The sequence below is a fragment of the Filicampus tigris genome, chromosome 15, assembly GCF_054856515.1.
Source record: "Filicampus tigris isolate MCC_2025a chromosome 15, RoL_Ftig_1.0, whole genome shotgun sequence".
NCBI classification, from domain to species: domain Eukaryota; kingdom Metazoa; phylum Chordata; class Actinopteri; order Syngnathiformes; family Syngnathidae; genus Filicampus; species Filicampus tigris.
The window spans coordinates 13,715,961-13,739,330 of NC_141231.1; the positions used below are offsets into that span (position 1 = coordinate 13,715,961).

General features: G+C 42.2%; 1 protein-coding gene across 1 annotated transcript in view; it reads left to right on the forward strand.

The window, feature by feature from the left end:
* The window catches only part of LOC147135627 (uncharacterized), a 162,370-nt gene that overhangs the window by 54,928 nt on the left and 84,072 nt on the right, over window positions 1–23,370 (forward strand). Inside the window, exon 4 of the mRNA XM_086053118.1 lies at window positions 21,631–21,779. Coding sequence (XP_085909244.1) covers window positions 21,631–21,779 — 149 coding nt within the window. The remainder of the gene's footprint in view (window positions 1–21,630; window positions 21,780–23,370) is intronic.

Below are 23,370 nucleotides of genomic sequence, written 5' to 3' on the forward strand. Positions count from 1 at the left end.
ATGACATGGCTGCCTGGAGAGATGAGAGACAGATGGGTGTCCTGCTCGCTATACGGATGCCCCTTGAATAAAATATCACACTTGTGATTAATTTATATTTCATCTGCATAGCGAGCAGCTCCCTTGTCTCCTTCCTCTTCTGCTGTCTATCATGGTGCGTAGCTTGATTGATTTTAACCGGTGCTGATTCAAATGGCGGGAAGAGGATGTTGTGGAATTGCCCGCGGAATGGGAAAAGTGGAGAGTGACACATTTTCAAGTCTTTATATTTGATCAATGTCTATATTTACAGTATTCATCTACAGTATTTACTATAATCGGCGCTGTCCTGTGAAAAGCACTTATGTCCAGTTTTGGGGGCCAAAAAATATTTTCATTTAAGGCGATGTCTGTAACGCGGGAACACCATTCACGTAAAAATAAGAACATTGAAAAAAAATGAACATAAGTGTTTTTCTCAGGACAGCGACGTAATGGTAACCTATCTAATTGATCTAATCCATCAAGTAGATCGCCGGGGTGAGATATTTGTTTGGCTTCTAATATGTTGTAAAGTCTTAATCGATTTTGGGGGTGAGGCATCTCTTTGCTCAAGTGGACTACGATTTATTGGCGGGCAGCACCAATGAGCAGAATCCACTTTTTGAGGACATCTAAGCTCTATCTATCCATTTATCAAAACATTTATTTGGGGTAAGGTGTTTATGAAGTTGTATTTGAAATTAGGCTACAAGTTGTCAAATATTTGGTGCGCGGCGTCTATTTTGCAGAGGGCCCCGTCTGAGGGAATCTATTGATTCATCCAGCATTTATCAGCGGTGAGGCATTCATTAAAGTGCAAATACACTTTCAAGTTCAAGTTCATATTAGGCGAAAATTATTTGTGACAATTAGCACACAGCACTTGCTGCCTAATAGAGCCGAGGCCAAAATTTGAGGAAATACGGTTTCCATCCGTTCATCCGTCCACCTTGAATTTAGCTAACAAGAGGTTCCCCTAAAGACTTGGCTTGTACAAAAACAACGAGAAAACCTCCTGGTGTTTATGCTGGCGCGTGTGTGCAAATCGACACGCGTGCTTCCACTTTGGGCGTCCTGCGTGTGCACCTGTCTCACAGGGTCAAATAAACAGATGTGAGGGGCCCGCCAGCTCCGCCAACGCCGGCCCTCACCTGTGTCACATGTGCCTGCCGGTGCCATCAAGGTGCGTCAAGGGTCCAATCTGGCATCTCTCCACCCATGGCTCCGTGCTGCACCTCGCACGCTGACCCCCTCCCGCCTCCGCCAACCCCGTCCTCCACTTCCTCCTCAAGGCGTCTGTCACTCACCTGTCATTCGTCTCATCAACTCCCTCCCCCCGTTCCTCCCGCACTGGCCTCTTTAAAGGCGAGGGGGGCGGGGTGGTGCGGGGGAGCTGTCAGGGCGAGAACGGTGACCACTTTGGTCTCGGTCGGAAGTTTAGCAACAACCGAGGGCGTTAAATCTCTGCTTTGGTGTTGAGTGACAGCACATGTGGAATGGTCAGCGTTAAATGTTAATGCTAAATTTAGCCTTATTGAAGGCTCAAATTGGAGTTTTAATGGCAAGACGGTATGTTTACGAGGCTGGCCTGACATCAGCTGTCGTCATTTGTTGTTTTAAGGTGCAAACTTACGACTACTGCGGCTACAGTAGTAGCTACGGTGTTTGTCGTAAGGAAATATAGCATTATATTCTAGAAACAATAAAACAGAGTGTAAGTAAAGAAATCGGTTTCATTAAAAAAAAGGGCATGTGAAGAAATGATGTTGGGTTGGCTCAACTTGGCCGGTTAGGCCTGGTACACACAAAGATTTTTCAAATCATAAGTGATTTTTTTAAACACACAAAAATCTTTTTTTTTCCTGGATGTTTTCCGAGTGGGAATGTTGAAAAATGGTGTGGTCATCAAGAAAATGCGTGTTTTGGAAAATATTTATTGCCGTCTGCGGAAACCACTTTTATACCAAAAAACAACATCAGGTAGGACATGTTTTTGTTTTATTTACAGCCTCTTCTTTTTTCGTCAGTCAGGGCGCTCCTTTGATTGGCTACATTCCTTTCAGGTCACAGTCCACCCAGTCAAATGACTCCAGAGTAGTCGGCTTTCCCCCACACATTAAGATTTTTGGTCATAAATATTGAACATGTTTCATCTTTAAGATTGTTGGCTCGACCCGTTTCGGACCTTCTTATTTGGACAAAACCACTGTTGACACATCTCAGACCAAGGCATAATCTTTTCAGGCAATCTTGTTCGATAGTTGGGCTTTTTGTCCTTGGTTGGGAAAGAGCAAAATGCCAGTCCCGAGTATTCCTTGCCTTTTGTCCAAAGTCATCCGGGATGGGCTCCATTTACGCAACGACCCTAATAAGTACAAGCACGATAGTAAATGGATGGATGGAGAATTCTTTTACAACAAATTTTAATTTATGGTAACTGAAAAGGAAAAAAACCCACGGGAATAAAAGGACTAAATGACAACTTTAATTTAAGAAAAAACTTGGCATTATACTGTATAATGGAACCCTAGTAAAATGATGCATCATAAGAAAAATTATACTGTGCAAACCAATTTTTAAAAAAAATTTTCATGAAGTCACAGACGAAATATGAATGTGAAAAAGACATGAAGTCATAGTATTAAAACAAAATATGAAAACGTCAGTGTTATGGCGAATTAACAGTCTTTATCATAAACAGCTGAATAGCACTTTGTTTTTGTTGCCAGTTCATTTTATGGTTTTGACTAAAATGGAAAAGCCCAGAAGTTGCAATGTGTGTTCAAGATCTTAGATTAAGGTCAAAAAGAGAAAGTACTGCACTATATGCCCACACAACCCAAATCAGATGATTGAGTTATTTATTGCTTCTCTGCTCTGCAGGCATCATGCACAATAGATTTATTGATATCTCGCAAATCATATTGAATGTGGAAAATACAGCATGCTTATTGAAGACCAAGCGACACGTTTCGTTTCACATTCGAGTCTGCTGAAAAGAAACACCTTTGTGTTCATGAAATCCGAAAACCGCTGTTGGCCCTCGGGGTGCGTGGCCTCTCTCCTACAAGCGTAGAAAATGATCAAATGGACGCGGGGTCTTCAAGGGTTAAAAACATCACCGGCAACAAATTGGCTTCATTTTCGCACGATTACTTTCAATAGCAACAATGGGGTCGCTTTTGTTTCATCCGAGGAAGGCGATGGTTGCCGTTTGTGTTATCTTTCCACTTTGTTTTCACAGACCAGCTCAGTTCGCCATAGTTTGGCTTTGTAACCCTGATGGGGCTTGTTAGCACTTTAGGGTGTGAAGCCAGGATGGCAATAGCTGCAGTCCTTCCTTTACATTTGTGTTCAAATATCCGTTGCTTAGTGGGTTGTGACCTTGCGTAACCAGTGCTATTTGTTAGCCCGTCTGTGTCAGGTGTTAGGATTTGTATTTATTTATTTATTTTACCACAGCTATATTGATAACTTGGTAACCATTTTTTTTTTTTTAATGAGCTTTACTTGTTTGATCAAAATCTTGACCCAACTTGTTGGATCAAATCCTCAACCCAATGCACTAGGTGGAAATAACCCAGCATTTGCTTTGTCCCTTTAGGACCCAGCGCTGGGTTTGATATTTCACCCAAATTTGGTGAGCAGTTTTAAAGCGGGAGTTGAAACACGGCATTCTGATTAGTTTTGCGTTTGTGGAATATGAGTTAAGCAGTAAAATGCACTCGTTTTTAGCCATGACTGGAGGCGGCCATTTTGTCTTCTGTCGATTGAAAATGACATCACAATTGCTCACAACAACCAATCATGGCTGACCTGTTTTCTGAATCTGAGCCATGATTGGTCGTTGTGAGCGGTTGTGATGTCATTTTCAGTCGACAGAAGACAAAATGGCCGCCCTCGGACATGGCTAAAAACGAGTGGATTAACATTTATTCCACAAACACAATATTTATCAGAATGCCCTGTTTCAACTAGTGGGCTTGCACAGACATATTCTTGAAACAAAAAATGTTTGCGTTGACTTCCCCTTTAAGAGTGCTAAACTGCTACCATACTGTTCCACTGGTTCAGATGCTCACTTAAAAGTGCTTTGACAAGAATCAATTTTTTTTTTTTTTTAATCTTTTGCGTCTGCAGTATGTCGAGTTCCATTCAACCCAACATCTTGGCATACCATATCTGTTGGTAGCTCTTCAGCCCAAACAGTCCATGCTGTTTTAACTTTTTGGATGTCCTTTGAAAAGGAAAAAAAAAAAGTGTACCGAACTCAAGTACTTGTTGGAAAACATGTCTTTTGCAGCATCACAAATCTCACGGGAGCTGTGGAGAAGCTCTTCCAGCTATCAGTGGCCACCTCGCTGCCTGAAATATTGCACAAATAACGATCAAAGCAGCTCTCTGTGCTGGCCAGGGCCAGACAGTAAATCCAGCCCGCTGAGGGCCAGACAGTGATTTTGTTTCACATTTCCGCCCAAGACACAGGCACATGCACGGAAGAAGAAGAAAATAGAATACTTGGAAGAAAAGAAAAAAGAACGATAGAGAGCCCTTGGCTATGACCCAAACTCCAGCCGTATCAGTTGGGCTTTACTGCCACGTGGCATATGGTACAAGACAAACTGTCAGCGTTTGTTTTTTTTTTTTTTGTTTCCCCCCCTCCTTCCTGCTTCGCGCTTTGCTTGGAGATGACAGCAGCAGGCGCACGTTTGTGTCCCAGCAGCAGGCATCAGGCGGGCTTAGTGGTGATTTGGGGGGAAAAGGGGAGAAAGGCAAAAGCATCACGCTGCGGTGAGCTGCTGATGGCTCCGCGTGGCCGGGTGAACGGGGAGGGGGGGGGTACGAGGGGCGGGAGGAGCGGCGGGGGTTCTTACGCCGTAGCTGCGGGGGACAGCACAGTGCCGCGATTGTACGGAAACTGCAAATTGATCAAATTGTGGAGGCAAGACTTTGGGCCTATTATCTGGGTCATGTCAATGTCTCTCTGGTCTCCATTTGGTCACAAGGGCAAAGTGTGTGTTTGACTGTTGTGGGTCTGCCGAAGAATTCAGGCTTCAAGCACCAAAATAGATGATGTTCTCCGAGTGTGTGTCTGCAGTCAAACCTTCACTTGCGTGATGTGTACACCATTCCTTCACTACAAACAGAGGCACCAAACATCCAAACAAAGGCTCCATTTGCACCCGTGCGCTACATCCCAACACTTTGTCGTCAAAGTGAAGTCAAGACCCTCTTACGCTGCCAGTTATTAACATTTCTCACGTGTATGAACCAAGGTTATTACATTCAACGAAAACTCATAAAATAGCTAAAACTAACAGTGAAAAAGTAGTAAAGTCACATAAAAATGGATATGCTTTAAAAAAAAAAAAACTAAACTATATTTTTTTATGAAAGTAACTCAACTCTAATTATAGCAAAAATGTCCTTTTTTGACTTTGTCAATTAATATAGCTCATACATGAGCTTTTGCTGTTCATTTTAAATGTATTTATTTCGGCATTGCTGTATGTCCATACAGAAAGAAAAAGGTTCAAACAGTTGTTGGAGAATTATGATTTACTTTACTTTATTGCACAATACTTAGTGACTTGTTTTTGTCTTGCACATGACAAGTAATACCCCATTAAAAAAAAAAAAAAAATCTAAACTAATTGCCGATTCTGAACATCCGGACATTTCACGATGCAACGCGCCTTAGTCGGTGAAAGACATATTATACGTCTTGTATTGCGTTTGCCTGTGACTAGCATATAAAACTCGCAGAGAATCATGCCAAGATGTTGTTGTGCGGTTGGATAGTCCAACCATAACTTGATGGAAACTAAATTATCATTCCATATTACTGTGTGGATCCTGAACGTCGGGGAAAGTGGGTAAATGGAGTGAAGAGAGTGGAACTGGACGCTTTGGAATGGAAGCTAACCAAGACCGCAGTGCTTTGTAGTGAGCATTCTTAAGTGGTAGGAATCCTTCTCGAGTGTGATGAAATGTACTGTTCTCTTTCTCCACATTTTAGGCTTTAACCAGCTTGCATCATTATCTATATAGATGTAGTAAAAAAATGACCTGGTGTGTCAATGGCATAGATGCGCTGGCCCCCTTACTCCACATCTAGCCATTTCGTTGGGTCGTTACGCCAATTGCCTCTCGGCTGTTAGTAAGGACATTCATCTAATGTTAGACCTATTACGTCCGATTTTTATTACTTTCATCTCAATTTGAAATCAAAATAATCCTGAAAAATCAAATGACAACGACACAAAATTCAATGCTTTTCAATGAGCCGAGAGTTTGCTTTCACCGACTAGGCCGGCATCTTCCATTCATTTTGACACGAACCCGGAATTGTCAATAAAAACAAAACTAAAAGAAAGCATTTTGGAAAATAATAAAAAGGAATAAAAAGTTACAAATATGTTGTAAAAACGGATTACAACTGAATTGAAAAAGCAAAAGTCTACGTAAAAAGTAACTATTATGAAAAATCCCAAACAATTTTAAAAGCCGGTATGAACAAAGTTTTGATGTCTGCCTCGGCGGCTACGAGGGGACACGTCGACTCCTTGCCTATATGCAATCTGACATCTCCGACTCATCTTGCCTGCCTCTACCGCTCCTATCAGCAGTGATCACAGAGCCGAGCCGCAATCAGACGTGACTCAGGCGGAAGCATATCGTGGCTGTTAGCCTAGCATGGTGCGTGATCTCCGTCTTGTCTTGCCGCTGAGGGTGCTTTGCCGCGGCATCGTGGTGGCGGGCGACATGCACGAGGCTGGCTGCCGTCGTCACTTGTCACGGCGTTTGGAGTTGGAGTCGCTCCCCGGGGTGCGCTGTCATTCCTCCTGGCTTCCAGCAGCTGGTAACCCAATGCCCGGGTCGCCCATCAAGTAGGACAGTTCGGTCCAGTTGTTTGGGTTTCTAATTTTTCCCTCAATATTGTACATTTTTTAAAAATTCAGAATTTCCAAAATTGGACATGTATGTTTTTCAAAGGACAGGGACGAATATGCAATTACTCAAATTGTATCCCGTTTTGCCACCCTACGCACCCCTTGCCAACTGCAGTCGTGCAGTACTGAGACGGTGGTGAGACCGTCTGTGGTGTGTCCATTTGTGAAGACTTTTGGAACTCGTCACCCCAGTGAGGTCAGTGTACAGGTTTTTCAGGTCGAGGGTGCTCCTCCTCCTCGGATTATTTGAAAGGCCGTCATGACAGTTGTGCACGTAATCTGTGCCGAGGAGAGAGTTCTGTGGCCAGCGCACCAATTTTAAGTCGACGTCTGTTGAAGTGCAGGTAGAGGGTAGGATGATTTGCTGTATCGTCATGGACAAATCGTGGCAGTTCAATTACAGCATTAATTATAATATACATGTAAAGTTGTTCAAATGCCATGAAGAAAGAACGTAAAATGCTAGCGGGCTTATCTATTATTTACCGTGTCGAATTCATTGCAGTCGTCGGCTTTACTGTTCAAAATGCGGTATGAAAGCAACGGAAACGGCCTAAAAGCGTTTCAAATATTGCCATTTGGTTTATGATTCCACTTTTGTATATGTGTTTACATCCCTCGCTGGACATCCCTCGCAGCTCGCGTCAAACAGGTCTGACGAAAGCGGCTCCCGAGGCCACCGAGCAAACATCCCGATTCCTTGTAAATCAGCAGCGCTGATATTAGCTGTTGAAGGCTAAATGGCCATTATGGATCCTCAACACTCTGACATGTTGTGACCTGCCTCCTTTGGTGAGGTATGTGACGCCGTGTGTGGGAAACACGCACGCACGCACACACGTACGCACATGAGCATTCGCATGCGTGGCCGCGAGCTGCGCCGTGTGTGGGCCATGTTTGCCACCACTTAGTGACAGGTCAGACTCCCATGGTGTGATCAAACAGCAGACACAACTCTCTCCAGTTCCCACAACACTTCGCCTGCTGGAGATTGGACAATAAAAATAAGAGTGGTGGGCTTTCATCGCAGGCTTTAGCCAAAGCCCGGCCCTATTCTCGCTCACTCCCTGAATGTAAACTGTGCCCGTCTGTGTGCTGAGTGTGGCGCGAAGCAGCATATACACTCTGAACCTGGCTCTTTTTATTTTTTATTTTTTTGCATACAAATAAATCTGTGTTGTATTAACTTGGGCTTTAATAATATTCATAATCAGGATATGAATATTGTCATACATCTGGCTGTTATTTATGTTGGATATTGTCTCAAGGGTGCTTAGTGTTGAAGTAGAAACAGGAAATTGGCCTCCAGCTCTTTGTAGGGGACTCGGCGAAAAACGTGGGGATGAGATTTTAACATTTTTTTTTCAAATTGGGCGTCGTCATCATCAATTAGCAAATTACAAAATTTGATCATGCACTTGATCGGCTTGAAGAAATCAAGCAGTAGAGGACTGTGTTGCTTCATTCTTGTTCTCAATTGCATGATATAAGGTCAAAGATGGACTTCACCCCCTTCTATCTAGTTCTCAGAATAGGTTGAGTCCAACATGAAAACAAATGTTTCAAATAGAAATCTTGTCACAGTATGTTTCAGTTGTAATAAATTTCACTAACAATGACGTTTCCCATGACATTAATTATATTGCATTCTTGTAGCTTTCCATTTTTTTCATGTAATGCTGTTTTGTAACAGTATGATTTTATTCTTGTATATTTACAACTTTTTTTCCTTGTAATTTAACTCCCTTCCCTCCCCCTTTTCAGTGTGGCTCTCATTCTCTTTCGTACAAACCCTTAGTTAAGGGCGGTGACGCATTGTGGCTTGGTTGTCACGGTTACAACAATAACAGAAGTGGAGACTTGATGAGAACCTTTCGATTTTTTTTTCCCCCCCCAATTTAAAAATTTGTCGAATAAACAAACAACTCCTAATGATTAAACGGTTTTGAGTCATGTCGTCCACCTGTCGGAAATTCCTGAATGTCAAAAACAGTCTTACAGAATCAGGACAAATGCCCCTGTCACTGTCCTGTAATCCCGATGACACTATTGTCCCGTGTGCTTTCCCATCATGCATAGGGAGCACATATGTATTCCGATTTGTGCTGATTAGCCGCATCCGACGCGGGGCCGTGTCGGCATAGGGCCAGTCCACCGAGAGGTATTGTAGTGAGGAAGCGGCACTATCTGCAGTGCTATCAGCCCCGGCCCCTGCCCGCTACTAATGTAATTGTCCCGCACCCCGGGCTGCGTATTACCATAGATCTGAGGGATAGTCGCACTCCAGCGGGAGAGCCCGGTGATTTAATAACGGGCCGCTTTCTGACTCACTCACAACACAAGAACACCAAGATGGGCAAGTTCAGACGTATAGCAAATAAAAAAATAAAAAAACAAGACTTGAAGCAGTCGATCCTGACACACTTGCTGTTTATTGTGTTTTTTCCACCTGTTTCATTTTTTTGTTTTATGCAGTCCAAAAGTATGTTTGTACTGCTAATATGAGGAAAAGGTCCAGAAGACGTTCGTAACGATCCGCAGTGAACCCCTGTTTATCGCAGTGGATATGTTCCAGAACCATAGATAAAAAGCGCACAACAAAAGAGAGTTAAATGTCAGCCAAATCTTCAAGCAAATCATGTTTTCCTCTAAGAAAAATGGGCGAACGGAAATTAGCATGGATGTTGACGTAATTATAAACCTTCAAACAAAAACTACAATATACCAAAATATTATTTTACTCTGTGGGAACAACAACGCTGCCCAGCATATTGCAGTATAACAAAGTACTACACTGAATTCAGTTGACTTCAATTTTTTTCCTTGCAAGTCAAAGCAAAAAAACCAAATCATCTGAACAACATATCTCAAGCCATCCCAGTGCCTTAAAATAGTTATGGTACCAAAAAAATTGCTTGTAATCTTTCATTGTTATTAAAAGTGAAGACAACGCGCAATAACGTTCTTTAGTGGACCGTACGCGATTTTGTGGCCGGCCGGCTCTGGCCCCGGGGCCTTGGGTTTGACACCTGTGCAGCAGTGTATGAAGGGTATGATTTTCCAGCAACCCTTGCCTCTAAGCTACTACTATACTGTAAAATTTTATTTCCTCAGCCCCCCCCCTATCCCTCCCTCACACCCTCAAATTCCGCCACTTGTGCCCGTGTGCGCATGCGGCGCACATAGCAGTGCAGCGTACCTGTGTGGCCTGGGCTGGCGGGCAGGCAGGCAAAGGGCCTCTGGCTCCATATTATGAGCTCCTGGTCCACGGCGCTGTGAGCTCCGCACACACCTCGTGAAGTTACAGCAGGGTTGAGGCTGCTGGGGAAACGGCTCCCTGCAGATTGGCCAATGTCGGCCACACACAGAATCATGCGCACACAGAGATGAAAAGGTGAATCCAGATTCAAACTATTGCACAGAGCATCATTCAATCCTCAAAGAGGCCAGTCCTCTCCTCCCCATCCTTCGCAGCCTAAATTGGAGAGGTGCTTTAGATTGATGCCTTATCTGCAGCCGACTGGGTGGCTGGCTCGAGTCTCCCTGTCTCTGTCGTGGTAAACACACACACACACACACACACACACTCACGCACGCACACTATACGTCCCTTTTGACCACCCCGGAGCAACTCGTTGGCTAACTCTTAAAAAGCCCAGGCAACACAATTATCTTTTATGACCTGCCAGAAAATGCTGGCTGTGGGGAGGCTTTGGCGGTCCACATTCAGGACCCAACGGAGGAGGCGGGGGAGGTCACAAGAACTTATCACCGCAGTCCATTTGTGCCACACGGACACTCGCCTAATTTCATTTCTTTTACTCTTTACGTCTTTTCAGGAGTAATACAGAATAATTTGAAACGCCCCCGGCTCCATTCTCTGTTTAATACAGCCAACAATTCCCAAATGTTATTAACAAATAGGTATGTGACTTCAATAGCTAGTAGCTGCATGTTTATATGTGTCCATAGTCAATATACAGTATGTGTTCGACTGCATGAGATTCAATTATTAAAATTAACAAAATAGTGTCTTTCAAACAAAACGATTTTATTGAATCTCGTTAGATTGTGCAGCTGTATTTACTATATTTAAAATCCGTGCAATAAAAATCCAAATATGTGACAAATGACTCGCAAAATGGCGTTTTTTTTTTTCGCCTCCCATCGGCGGTGCACATTGTATATTAAATCATTTCACAGAGATAGAAGTAAAGACATTTTAGCATAATGTGCGTATATAATGCACGTAACATGTAAAATGTATTACAAGTTACTTGTAACAGTAAATAAATCCTATGAGGGCCTTGAAGTGGTTCACATAAAGTTGCTTTCATGCCGCAAGTGTGTGATCACTCCGTACCCAATGTCCTGTTCACAAATGCCCCGTGATTGACTGGCAACCACTTCAAATGTCAGCAGGGGTAGGCCTCTTCTGCTGCAAGTCAAAATGGAGGAATGGAACTCTCTGTACATGCCATCCAAAACTGAAGCCAATACTATGATCCAACTGATAATTTTTTCTTTTTTTTTTTGAGGCCTGGTGCCAATTCTAATATTTGGCAGAACAAAATTCAGTTAATCGATTAATCGGATGATTAATTTAAAAATATATGAATAAAATAACTTCTTCTTTGGTCTTGTGCTTACAGCAATAAAGATGTGAATTACAGGCAGAACAATTGATTATTTTACAATAGTTTGTCCTTTAGTGCTTGATTAACTTTACAACAGAGAGAGAAAAGCTGTTTGGGAGGCGCATATTTGAATGACAGTATCTTTATCTTATGTTGTAATGTGTAAAAAATGTCAGAAACCAGAAAAAAAAAATAGCCTATTTTTGCAGCAATTTAAAAGAGCTAATACTTTACTAAGACGATTAATTGTAGTCTTGTTGTCAATACATCGTTTAAAATGGAGGGATGGAAACCTCACACCATCCAAATATATAGTCAGTAGTCAAACAGTGTAGGGATGCAAGTTTTGGCAAAAAAACGCGGGAGGCAGTTGTTTGATCCCAGCTGTTGGTCAGGACCGCTCTTTTGTCAGATGTTGCAGCTGCAGACTCTTAACAAAAAATGCTTATTCAAACCTAAACTGTGATCTTTCGATAACACAACACAAGCACTTTGGTGATGAGAACTGACATAAACAACACAAAACACTGATATGCACTATATCACAGGTGTCAAACTCAAGGCCCGGGGGGCAAATCCGGTCCGCCGCATCATTTTTTGTGGCCCGCAAAAACAAATCATGTGCATGAACTTTTCCAGCCTTCCAGAAAAAAAAGCTTCACAATAAGAAAAATAGGACTCTGTAATATTGTACTCTATAAAAAGTTAAAATAATTGTGAAAATATAAAAAATGAAACAGTTTTAGCCATGTCTTTTTTTCCCTTTCGTTAAACAGGAAATGTGCTGCTCCTTGTGACAGGTGCGCCTTGGCCACTTTGGGGGCAGTAAAATATAGACACACGCATATACACGTAGACTGCCACAGTGTCTCCTTAATATTAGTTGCTCTTCACCGATGATAAAGAATACATGCCTGTTTGTATTATCATATCTGTTGATGTGCAGCTTCATCATTTGCATTCAAACATCTGTTTCTTAAAGGGTGTGAACACTGAGACACCAGTGCTGTCTTTTCCCATTATGTGTTAGCATTAAGCTAAACTGACTGACCTAATGCTATATGATTGTTTTCAATACACAAATTGTTATTCACCCTGGGGTGGCAATAACCAATCCAAGCAAAAAATTTGCCCAACAACGGCTCGTATCTTGAAAAACGCGCAAGCCGGGTCAATGTTACGGCAAGGCAGTACATATTTTCTGTTGGATTAGATTGTGCAGGTGTACCAAATGTTGTGGGAGGTCAGAGTACATCGTGTATGTACAAATCAGGACTTACCCTCGCCCTAGACACCTGTAACCTGAATGTACAAAGTCATTACAACGCGGAGAAACAAAGCCAGCACAAAATTATGACATAAGCCCTTGAAAGTACACTTTAATTTAACACAAACAAACTCCCTTATGCTTTCAACTTTTAATATTTGTCTGTGACGACCAAAGCAAAAAAACACATGAACACAGACAGTGCGTCACATTGAGTTGTATGTTTTCCTTCATTGCCTTATGTAGTCTAAATGACTTGTGCTAAGATACACGCACAGTGGGCTGGGTCATAATGGACTACATGTAGCCTTTACCCCCACTAGCATGTGTCTAGAGAAGCTACAAGAATGTCTGCTATCATTGAGCCCCCCACCCCATCTCCCCGCCCCGCTCGGCCCCTCCTGCTGATCTCATTAGAGTGCAGATAGATGCAACGGCTGGCTCCACATTGTCCGTCAGAGGACCATCAGCATGCTGCGCAGACGGCAGGAAGTCAGGCTTAGACTGGAATATACCATCGACCGGGAAGACGGGGGGTGGATAAGATCAAATAGGTTTAGATATGAGATTAATTATTGTGATTATTATGTTACTATTGATGGCGCTGTGTAACGCTTGTCGTGCAAGGACAGTGGGAAAATTGTGTGTGTTGGTTCCTTTCACCAGTATTGGTGCATTTGAATTCATATATATACATATATGTATATATATATATATATATATATATATATATATATATATATATATATATATATATATATATATATATAATAGGAGTGTAACAAAAAACAATTTTTGATTTAAAAGGTAGGAGTGCATCGAATCGAACCAAATTGAATCGTTCCACTTTGAAATGTATCACGATACGTATCGAATCGTCTTTTATTGGAGAGAAATATCTTAGAAGGAATTGGCACATATGCAGTCTTGACAAATTCATTCAGATGTGTGTAAAATAACAACAAAAAAGCAATTGCATCATACGTTATGGAACTGAGCCATACTATATCGAATCCAATCGTAATCTCACTGGGTCGAACCGAACCGAATCGTCCTCGAATCGTTTCGCACCTAACATATACAAAACCATATCGAATCGTCTTTTGTGGAGGCATGCTCACCCCTGATACATAATCAATTTATAGTAGGGACCCTGTATGGAGATTATATCCTCCTTGTTCTTCCAAAGAACATAAATATAAAGAATAGCAGTAAAAAGCAACATCAATGAAAAGCTATTTCACATTTCCCCACACGGCCTTGTCCTTATAAAAGATGTTTTATTAATCTCAATTAAATTACATCACTCCTGGGACAGTGGAAAGAATTGTGCGCTCTGTTCCATGACAACTGTTACCCGGTCGTCCTGCTGTGGCCCGTTGTGTTTATCATGGTCACCATCAGCAAATGTGCCTCTGACCTTTTGTTGCTCTCCACTGGCAAAAATCTTTCCAGATAATATCGCAGATATCAGGAAAGCCGGGGCCTTCACTGAAGGACCCTCATTGTAGTGATGTGTGCATATGGAGGCCGTACGACTGCGGGGGTGAGCGCCGGGTGCCCGTGTTGGCGTATCGCTTGGGACAGGCGGTGTCACACCAGGGCCCTAACAGCCCCGCTGATCGTCCCTGTAGAGAATAAAGATAAGGAGAGCGTCTGAACCCGACGTGTCCCCGGGCCCCGAGTGCCACCGCGGAGCCCGCCCCGCAGAAGCTGGTGTGCCTGTTTACCATCTTACCGGGGGTGCCCGCGCCTCTCTGCACGGACTAGAAATGTCTTGCGAGAAGGGACAAACGCGCTGTGAAGACGAGAATATGGAAGCTGACAGAAATAAACGCGGGTAGCGGGGGGCGGGGCGGCGGGAGAGGCGAGGATGCAGCAAGCGACGGGGGGTCCCAAAGTGCTGAAGAGATCGTGCTGGCATGGTGGCCAGAGGCCTTTCAGCTCAACGGGCGCCACTACCTCTCCTTTCTCCCTCTGACGAGTTGTGTGTTGCTGGTGCTTCCATGCTTGCAAGTGTGTTTATTTGGCACACACACACACCATCGTCTTCATCTCTGGCGGTGTGTCAGTGTGTGTAAGATATGTGTTCTCTATACGCAATACGGAAGACAGTTTGTGGCGTTTGGCAAATAGTGAACAAATCTAGTGATAGACGTTTTTTTTCAGGGTCAATAGTCACAACACTGATAACACTGGTTAACAGCTAATTTTGTTTCCCTAAAGGTATTTTTGATGCTGATTTCAAAAATATATATATATTTTTTTTAAGCACATCACGTTTTTGAGATATTGTCATTCTTTGTTTTGATCTATAAAAGCTTGCGCAACACATTTTATCATGCATTGTAATGTTTCAGAGAAAAAAATCCACCAGTAGAGGAACCAAACTCTCAATTCATTATTACTAAATTTAATTACTATATTACATATGACTTTATTATGAAAACCTGATGTGATATAGAAAAAAACGAGGGCAGATTTGGAATACGATAAAAACAATTCACCCAGAAAAGTTTACTCGTATCTCTAATTATTATTATTATTTGTTATTAATATCAAGGAGGCCAATAACCCTGAATTTGCATATTCCCAGATTTTTTTGGGCAAGGTCAAAAACTGTTTTCACTATACGTATTTTTGTAATATTTTTGGGTGACTTCAAACAATTGCGTGTTGCGCATTTAAAACAAGTGAACAACCTTGTCCTGAAACTGCCCAACTAGCTGAATGCTAACACATAATGGAAGATACCATTGACATGGTCATGCTAACAGCTACAATTAGTTCTTGGATCAAAATCTTGACCCAACATGCTGGGCCAAATCCTCATCCCAGTTTTCTGGGTATCCATAACCCAGCAGTGGCTCAGCCACTTTTGGACCGAGTACTGTGTTCGTTACTTCACCCAATTTGGGTTACTTTTAACCTAGAAGTTTTAAGAGTGTCGTATCTATAGTAGTAGTTTTTGAAGCAACAGATATTTACGCACAAAAAAATGATGTAACACACTTAAACAGAACTATAAACACTTGCATATATTCTTTATCCTCTATGAAAAATTACTAATGTTAGAAAATCCTACTGAGTCACTTCCAGTAGTAATAGAATATGAAATCTTGGCTCTGAATGACATAAATATATTCAATTTCCCTGTGAGGTTTCCGGTCCCCTCAGGTTGTCGGGTACAGGCTTTTTGAGTGTTTCCAGAACCAGAACCAAACAAATGTGAAACAGCATTCTATTTGTATGCATCTCAACTGTCGAGCACATTTCCTGAAGGCCAAAGATCTGCTCAAACTGTTGGAACATTTAAATGTGGCCGGAAAGCGTTGCTCACTGCGTTTTCATTTATCACAAATATTATTTCTTGTTTACACATTCATTTCTTATCATTTCTGTGTTTTGTTTTATCTTTTCCATTTATGCTGCTTTAATGTTGGGATTTTATCTTGAGTTTCATGCTTTCATTTAAGTTTTCAGTTCATTTTCAGTTTTGGTTCTTTAACTGTGATTTCATTATTGCATAATGTTTTTTTCTAGTTAGTGGAAGTGCATTATTTTTTTCTATTAAAACCCTCCAAATTTTGGGCTCATGTTAGTTTCAACTCGCAGTGAAGGACTTTTGCACCAAGAAGCAATATCGCATTTGTCTAGCTCTTTATCCTACTATCCAGGGTTGTGTAAAACATGACTTTTTTGCCCAATAATTGCAAAGTTTTCAAATGGATTCCTGAGCGGATATGTAAAGTTAATGCCACGTATTAGACGGGATCAGCCTTAATTTCCTGCACTGTAAGATGTTTTCAGTTCTAGGTGGAAATGAGCAGTATTCCAAAGGCTAGAAATGTCAACACATCCGGGATTAAGCAGTTTCTCTGCAGCGGCGCGGTTCCTTCTCAACATATGAGGAACTTCGCTCTCATTCTCAAGAAGAAATCTTGCAGTCTTGTTTTCTTTTCTCCTGCACGGAAAGCCGAGCCTTACGGTATATCCTCGTTTCGTCACGTGTGAGACGAGACCAGAGTGAATCCATTTGAAAATGAAAATTAATAAACGCTCTTGTTTGGCAAACATTTGAAAACAGGCCTCAAAATATTTAGCGTTGCAGTTTTTAAAGTACGTCACCACCAGAACAACAATGGATAGCACCGATTTTTTTTTTGTCAAACAAAGGGTTGATGTTGAAAGGAGACGTATGCTTTTATTCACCGTTTAAACTGATCAAGTATTACGGCGCACTTTTTTTCGTCTATCTGAAACTAGCCTGTTTTGAAGGGGCGGTGCTGTCTAATGCAAACAAACTGCTGTTCGTACACACAACAGTGTTAACGTTGAAATTAAAACATGACTTTTTGACCAATTCATCGAATAATCAAAAATAATCATCATCAGATTTATAGATTATTCAAATAATCGTTAACGGCTGCCCTAAATTCACCAAACAAGAAGAGTACTGTTGTCTTGATTCGACTTTTGCGGGATACCATGACCTGGATAACTGAGAATTTACAGAGACATGAAGAAACACCCACGACAATTTTTAGCAAATATTGTGTTTTTTTTCAATTGATATTGTGGCTAGGGATGGACGAGTACCGATACCAGGTATCATATCGGGCAGATACTGGCCTCATTTCAAGTTACTGGATATCTTGAGGCAGCCGATGCCAGCCACCAATACTTAAAAGGGGGGAAATCAACCCAAACCTATTTTTTTTCAAGAATACGTTCTATGCAAGCCCACTAGTTGAAACAAGGCATTCTGATAAATATTGCGTTTGTGGAATAAGAGTTAATCCACACGTTTTTAGCCATCTCAAGGGGTAGCCATTTTGTCACTTCTGGCGACTGAAAATGACATCACAACTACCCAGGGCTCAGGTAATGACCAATCACGGCTCAGCTTTAGAAAACAGGTGAGCTGTGATCGGTCGTCTCTTGAGCCCTGGGTAGTTGTGATGTCATTTTCAGTCGACAGAAGTGACAAAATGGCTGCCCCCGGAGATGGCTGAAAAGGGGTGGATTTTGCTGCTTAACTCATATTGCACGAACGCACTATTAATCAGAATGCCGTGTTTCAACTAGTGGGCCTTTCTGGGAACATATTCTTGAAAAAAAAATATGTTTGAGTTGATTTCCACTTCAAGGCAAGAAAAAACAGACATTGAGTAAGTCCTCCTTGGCACTAGTTGGCGCTACAATGCGGCAGTTTTACACATGGGCGAATCATCATTTGTTTCAGAAATAAAGGTCTTAGTTCACAATTTGTTGTCAATGTGTTAAAAGAAATCTTACATATCAAAAGTACTTGAGGTATTGGGACCCGGTATTAGTGAGTACTCAAAGAGTGAATACTCATACTGGTATCTCTAATTGTGACATTATGTTAAAAATGATTTAGGCAATTATGCTACTAGGCTAACAACATGTCCCTGTAGCACAGACTTGGTTGGCTGTTGGCTTCTATTTAGCCTCCCTCACTTTTCCCGTACTTCCCGCCGTCTTCCCTCCTTCCCACCTCTGTGAGTTTGAAGTTTTTTGGGGAGAGCAAAGGTTCAGGGCCGAGGTTAAGGGAGAGCGCGGCGGCGCCGATGCAGTAAAGCGATTGTGATTTGTGCCCGCCGCCATCAGCGTCACTCTGCTCAGCTTGTCAGTCCGCGGCAGCGTCAAGGCGGCCGTTGCGGGACCGCTGTCACTAACAGTAATAGATATCATTTCAAAACCATCGCTCCTGCCCGTTGTGTCTGGCTCATGCCACTGGCTGGGGCCCACCTTGGCCATGGTTGGATGGGCTCACTCCCCACACACGCGGGGGGCCCGGCGCCGGGCTTAACTCTCGGGGTCACAGCCTGATGATATGTAGACGGGCATGGATGGTTAACCGGCTAAATGTGTTGATATGGTGAGAGTTCGGGCTGGGTGATGGCGGAGGGTTCCGCGAGCCGGTCATGTGAGGCGGGCTTACATTTTTGGATGAGATTTTAGAAACGAGACAGTTGGGCATTCAATTGGTGGCGTCGCCATTGGAACCAACACGTACAGTAGTTGCCACTGCGTACGCGGAACAAACACGCTCACACACACTGGGTCACATTGTGCCACCGCACCAATCAGAGCTTCTCTAAAGCCTCTAATGGCCATTAACAACGCAGCCGGTGGTGCAAAGAATGTGACATCACAAGTGTCACACTGCATTAAGACCACATTAAGTCAAGACTACCTCCAAGACAACCAGGCTCCCTGGCAGTCTGTGTGTGTGTGTGTGTGTGTGTGTGCTTTTATATCTGCACGTCTGCACAATCATCTACTGTATGTATCCATGTGTCAGTGTGAGAGCACGCATTTGGCAACATACTGTACATAAGCGCAAGTCTCGAGACGCATTGTGTTTGCACACGCCACTGTATAGCACCAACGCATCGCGGTGTCAGACGTGCATAAAAATTTGCAGCGGATCCCAGACTGCAGGCGCTTGAATTTTGGTATTGAGCTGAATGTTTCAAAGCTTTTAATGATGTCAAACACTGTCGCCGTGGCGACGTGCTTTTTAGCCAGAAAAATGAGGCCGATTTTGTTGTACTCTACACCCGTGCAAACTCATGAAATGGAAACCAGATAAAGCCCTTAAAATTCTCGAGGATTGTCGTTTAGCAAGTGAACCAACGCTTATGCTGTAATTGATAAGAACATTTATCAACATTTAATTCCTTTTTTTTTGATTCAGTCTTTGGCGCATCCTCCTCGGCTGACACTGACAGCGGTGCTGCTGCATCGAGCGGGTTTCTGGCTCTCTTTGGCTAGGTTTACACGGACAACATTTCTTTAAACCGATCAGAGTTTGGATTAAACTGCCTGCGTTTGCCTAATGGTAATTTCGTCCCGGTCTTGATCAGATCTGAACCCCTTGCTGACTTAAAATTTGGCTTGCAAGAAGAAGCACCAGGTGATGGCATGTAACATGAAAAACTCTTAACATGGGGCAATCATAAATGAAGGTACCGCTGTAATAGAAAAAAAAAAAATGGAGCTCACATGTACAGAATAACGGTGTGTAAACATGCCAATGATGTTAAGATTTAAAAGTAAAAGTCTGGATGGTAACGTGTATCAGCAGGTCAGACAAATGTGTAAATATATGCTGTATTTGCGTCTTTTGTGTCAGCGCAGGTGCTGGCGACTTGGCCATTAGAAAGGTGTTTGCCCTGGCTTTAACATACACGCACAAAAGCATACATAACACGCGATGTGTTTCACACCCTAAACCGCAGCGCGGACTATAGTTTCTGATGAGCGCTTTAATTTTGCTTTCGAGTTGCACCTGCCCTCGGCGTCCGTTTCTTTTCATCATTGTGTGTTTGCACGATGACGATCTTTGTGCTGACGGGGCGTGTCCCGTCTTCTAAAGGCCGAGCCTGCTTTATGTTGTGTTAATGACGCGATTAAGATTTTCCACACTGTCGACACGCAGAGGCCGTATGTGTGTGTGTTGAGTGTTTGACAACTCACACTCTGCTGCCTAATGCAAACTTTTAAGAGATTGTGTCTTAAGATAAGATTTTTGGACATTTGAATCTTCACTTGCAAAATCTTTGCGTGTATTCATGAAATAACAGGTTTGAATTGAAGACGATCTTGCAGTTAGAATAAACGACAAGCATTTTTGGAATCCCAGCACTCGATTTGAAGTCGGCTGCGCATCTTTTCTTTGTTGCATTGTGTGATATAAAATTAAGCTACTGCTACTCCGTTTGGTAATATCCATTCCTGACTTTAAAATTCACACTCATACAAACGTAATCTGATCTTTTTCACTCAATACCGATTATCTGAAAATTATGTGAGCGGCCCCACGTGATCGGATCAGAACTCAATGCAATAGACTTTGTACTTCCCATTTTAATAACAACATTTTTTTTTTTTTTTACTGTTCAATATCCCTCCCCTGTTAAAGTCAACATATAGACTGGTAAAGATTTTAGTTTATTTTTTTAACATTTGGCTAGCCATGACCTATGCTAACCAGCGGTTGAGCAGCACTGTTTTTGTTTACGGACTAGGAGTGTGGTTAGAGCACCATGCAGTTGCACATCTTGTCACTTCCAGTTCCGAATATATTTGGTGTGGGGACCCTAATTACATAATTTCCTCTGCATTTGATTTTATTTATTCTATGAAGTGTTTTCATGTGGTGCTCATCTTTCTGTGATTTTCTTCTAAAACTCTTGTACGATTCCACTGACTGAGGTCAGTTGCCGAATGAAGATGGATTGAAATCCAGAAGACTGACAACAAGAGAGAACGGGGATCGACGCCGAGCTGACAAAAAGTGCTTAGCGCACTGTGCCACTTTGCCTCAGCTGCCCCCCACCGCCACCGCTACACGCACGCACACACACGCATACGCGTCACTGCCCCCCCACCCCCCACCCCAACCCCTTACCATGCTCTCGTCAGCTAATTATCCGGAATTAGAATCTTCTTTCACACCAGTGGTGTCAGGGTGCCTTAGCTTGATCTGTCAAAGCCCCTCATGACTGGGTGCTAAACTCACGACAGTTGACGAGTGCGAAGGGCCGCAAAGCTAATTGCAAGTGAAAAGCTGGACAGCACTGATGGCACAAGGGGGGAAGGAGGAGGATGGCACGGGGCGAAGGGGAGGGCATGCGGAGGCGAAGTGGAGGGCTTTGTTTTTTTTTCTTTTTTGGTTTGAGGACGGATGAAGGAGGGACGTTTGTTTGTGTGTTTGCAGGTGGGAAGACGATGACAATGTGAGCCGGCGACCGAGGAGAGATGGATGGAGGAGACGGGGGCGGGAGGGGCAGGTGGTGGGGGTGAAGGCGTCTCGTAGTGCCCCAGAAAAGAGGAAGAGGAGGAGGAAGCCATGTGTGAAGAAAACAGGTAGGTGTGATGAAGGATAACAGCAAATTCTTTCTTTCGGGGCATGTCGGCCAACATCTTCCTCATCGGTGCTCATGGCCTGGGACCACCTGCCTGTGTGTGTGTGTGCGTGCGTGCGTGTGTGTGTGTGTTTTCATATTTAAAATTGGCTTGCTTGTTGTTTGCGTATATTATCACATTGATGCTTGAAGCCAGTGCATATTTTTTTGAGTGTGTGGGTATGTGTACACCAGGAGCAATAATGTAATAAATCATTTTACATATTTGGAATTATTAATGTAAAGGATAGAGAAGACAAACATAATAGAGTAAATAAACATTTGGAAGTTGGCCCATTTCACTCCCCCCAAAATCTCGTTTTCAATTTATTTTCTTATTGCTTTTCTTAAGTACAGTAGATGTTAGACTGTTAGAAATACATATTGGTCAAGCTCCCACATTTATTTGCTTATTTTTTTACTATGCTCAACAAGCGGACTGTGCACTGTTTAACAAATGTATTTCGAATTTCTGAAAGGTTTTCATCCAACAGTCTATTCATTGACTGTGAGGTGCAAGATGTCTGAATTTCCCCAATGGGATTAATAAAGTACTTATCAACCTATTGTATCCATCCATCCACCCATACACTATATAGACATGAGGAACATTAAAATAATTATAATAATAATACAGGTAATAATGTTACTAAAAACCTCTGAGCTTTTCTTAAAGTGGCAGTTACCCCATAATGGCAGGGTGGATGGCATTTTCAGGGACACTTGAAAAATATTCAGTGTGATTATGAAAATGTATTACACATGATTGAAATGACTTGCTTTATCAAAAAACTTGCTCCGGACAAAAAAAAAAAAAAAAAAAAAAAAAAGAGTTAAAAAAAAAAAAAATAAACCATGCCAAATCACATCCCATGGAAAAAAATGGTATGAAATGAATGAAAAATATTTTCAGAGACTTATTTGCAAGTGCTTGTCCACTTCAAATTTCATTATTCTGCCACCTCGCCAAAGGCACTTTATAGTGATAGTGACTTAATAGTTGTAATATTACAAAAAAACAAATCTAAAGCCACAATTTTAAAAAGATGCATGAAATAATATAAGCACCTCGTAATCTATTTAAATGTAAAGCAAAAGGCAGTTCACGGTTTGATTTGAGCTGATCTGATTATTAAAACCTGAACCCATTTTTTTTTTTTTTTAAACCTCCAGAAGGATACACTGTGGTTGCCTATGACCATGCAGTTCCAATTATTCATGAAGTTTTCTCTTTTCCTGAAAATTGATACATTGAGTCAGACAATAAAAAACATATTGTAAAAATAATAAGAATATATGGGGGACTTCCAAAATGTCCCTTGTGTTTATGCGTGTAATTTGAACAAAATTACAGAGAATGGATGGATGGAGCAATAGACAGATTTAGTTTTGTTCACCGTAGTCTCTTGAATTATTTTCCCAAAAATGATCTTTTATTCCTCCGTGCAAAATTAGTACCAGTGGTTTCTGATCACGCATTGTTGTGTTAATGATGAAACCTTTTCTCTTATAAATCCGGTGGTGCTGTTGACCTTCCATTTATGTGTTTGCCG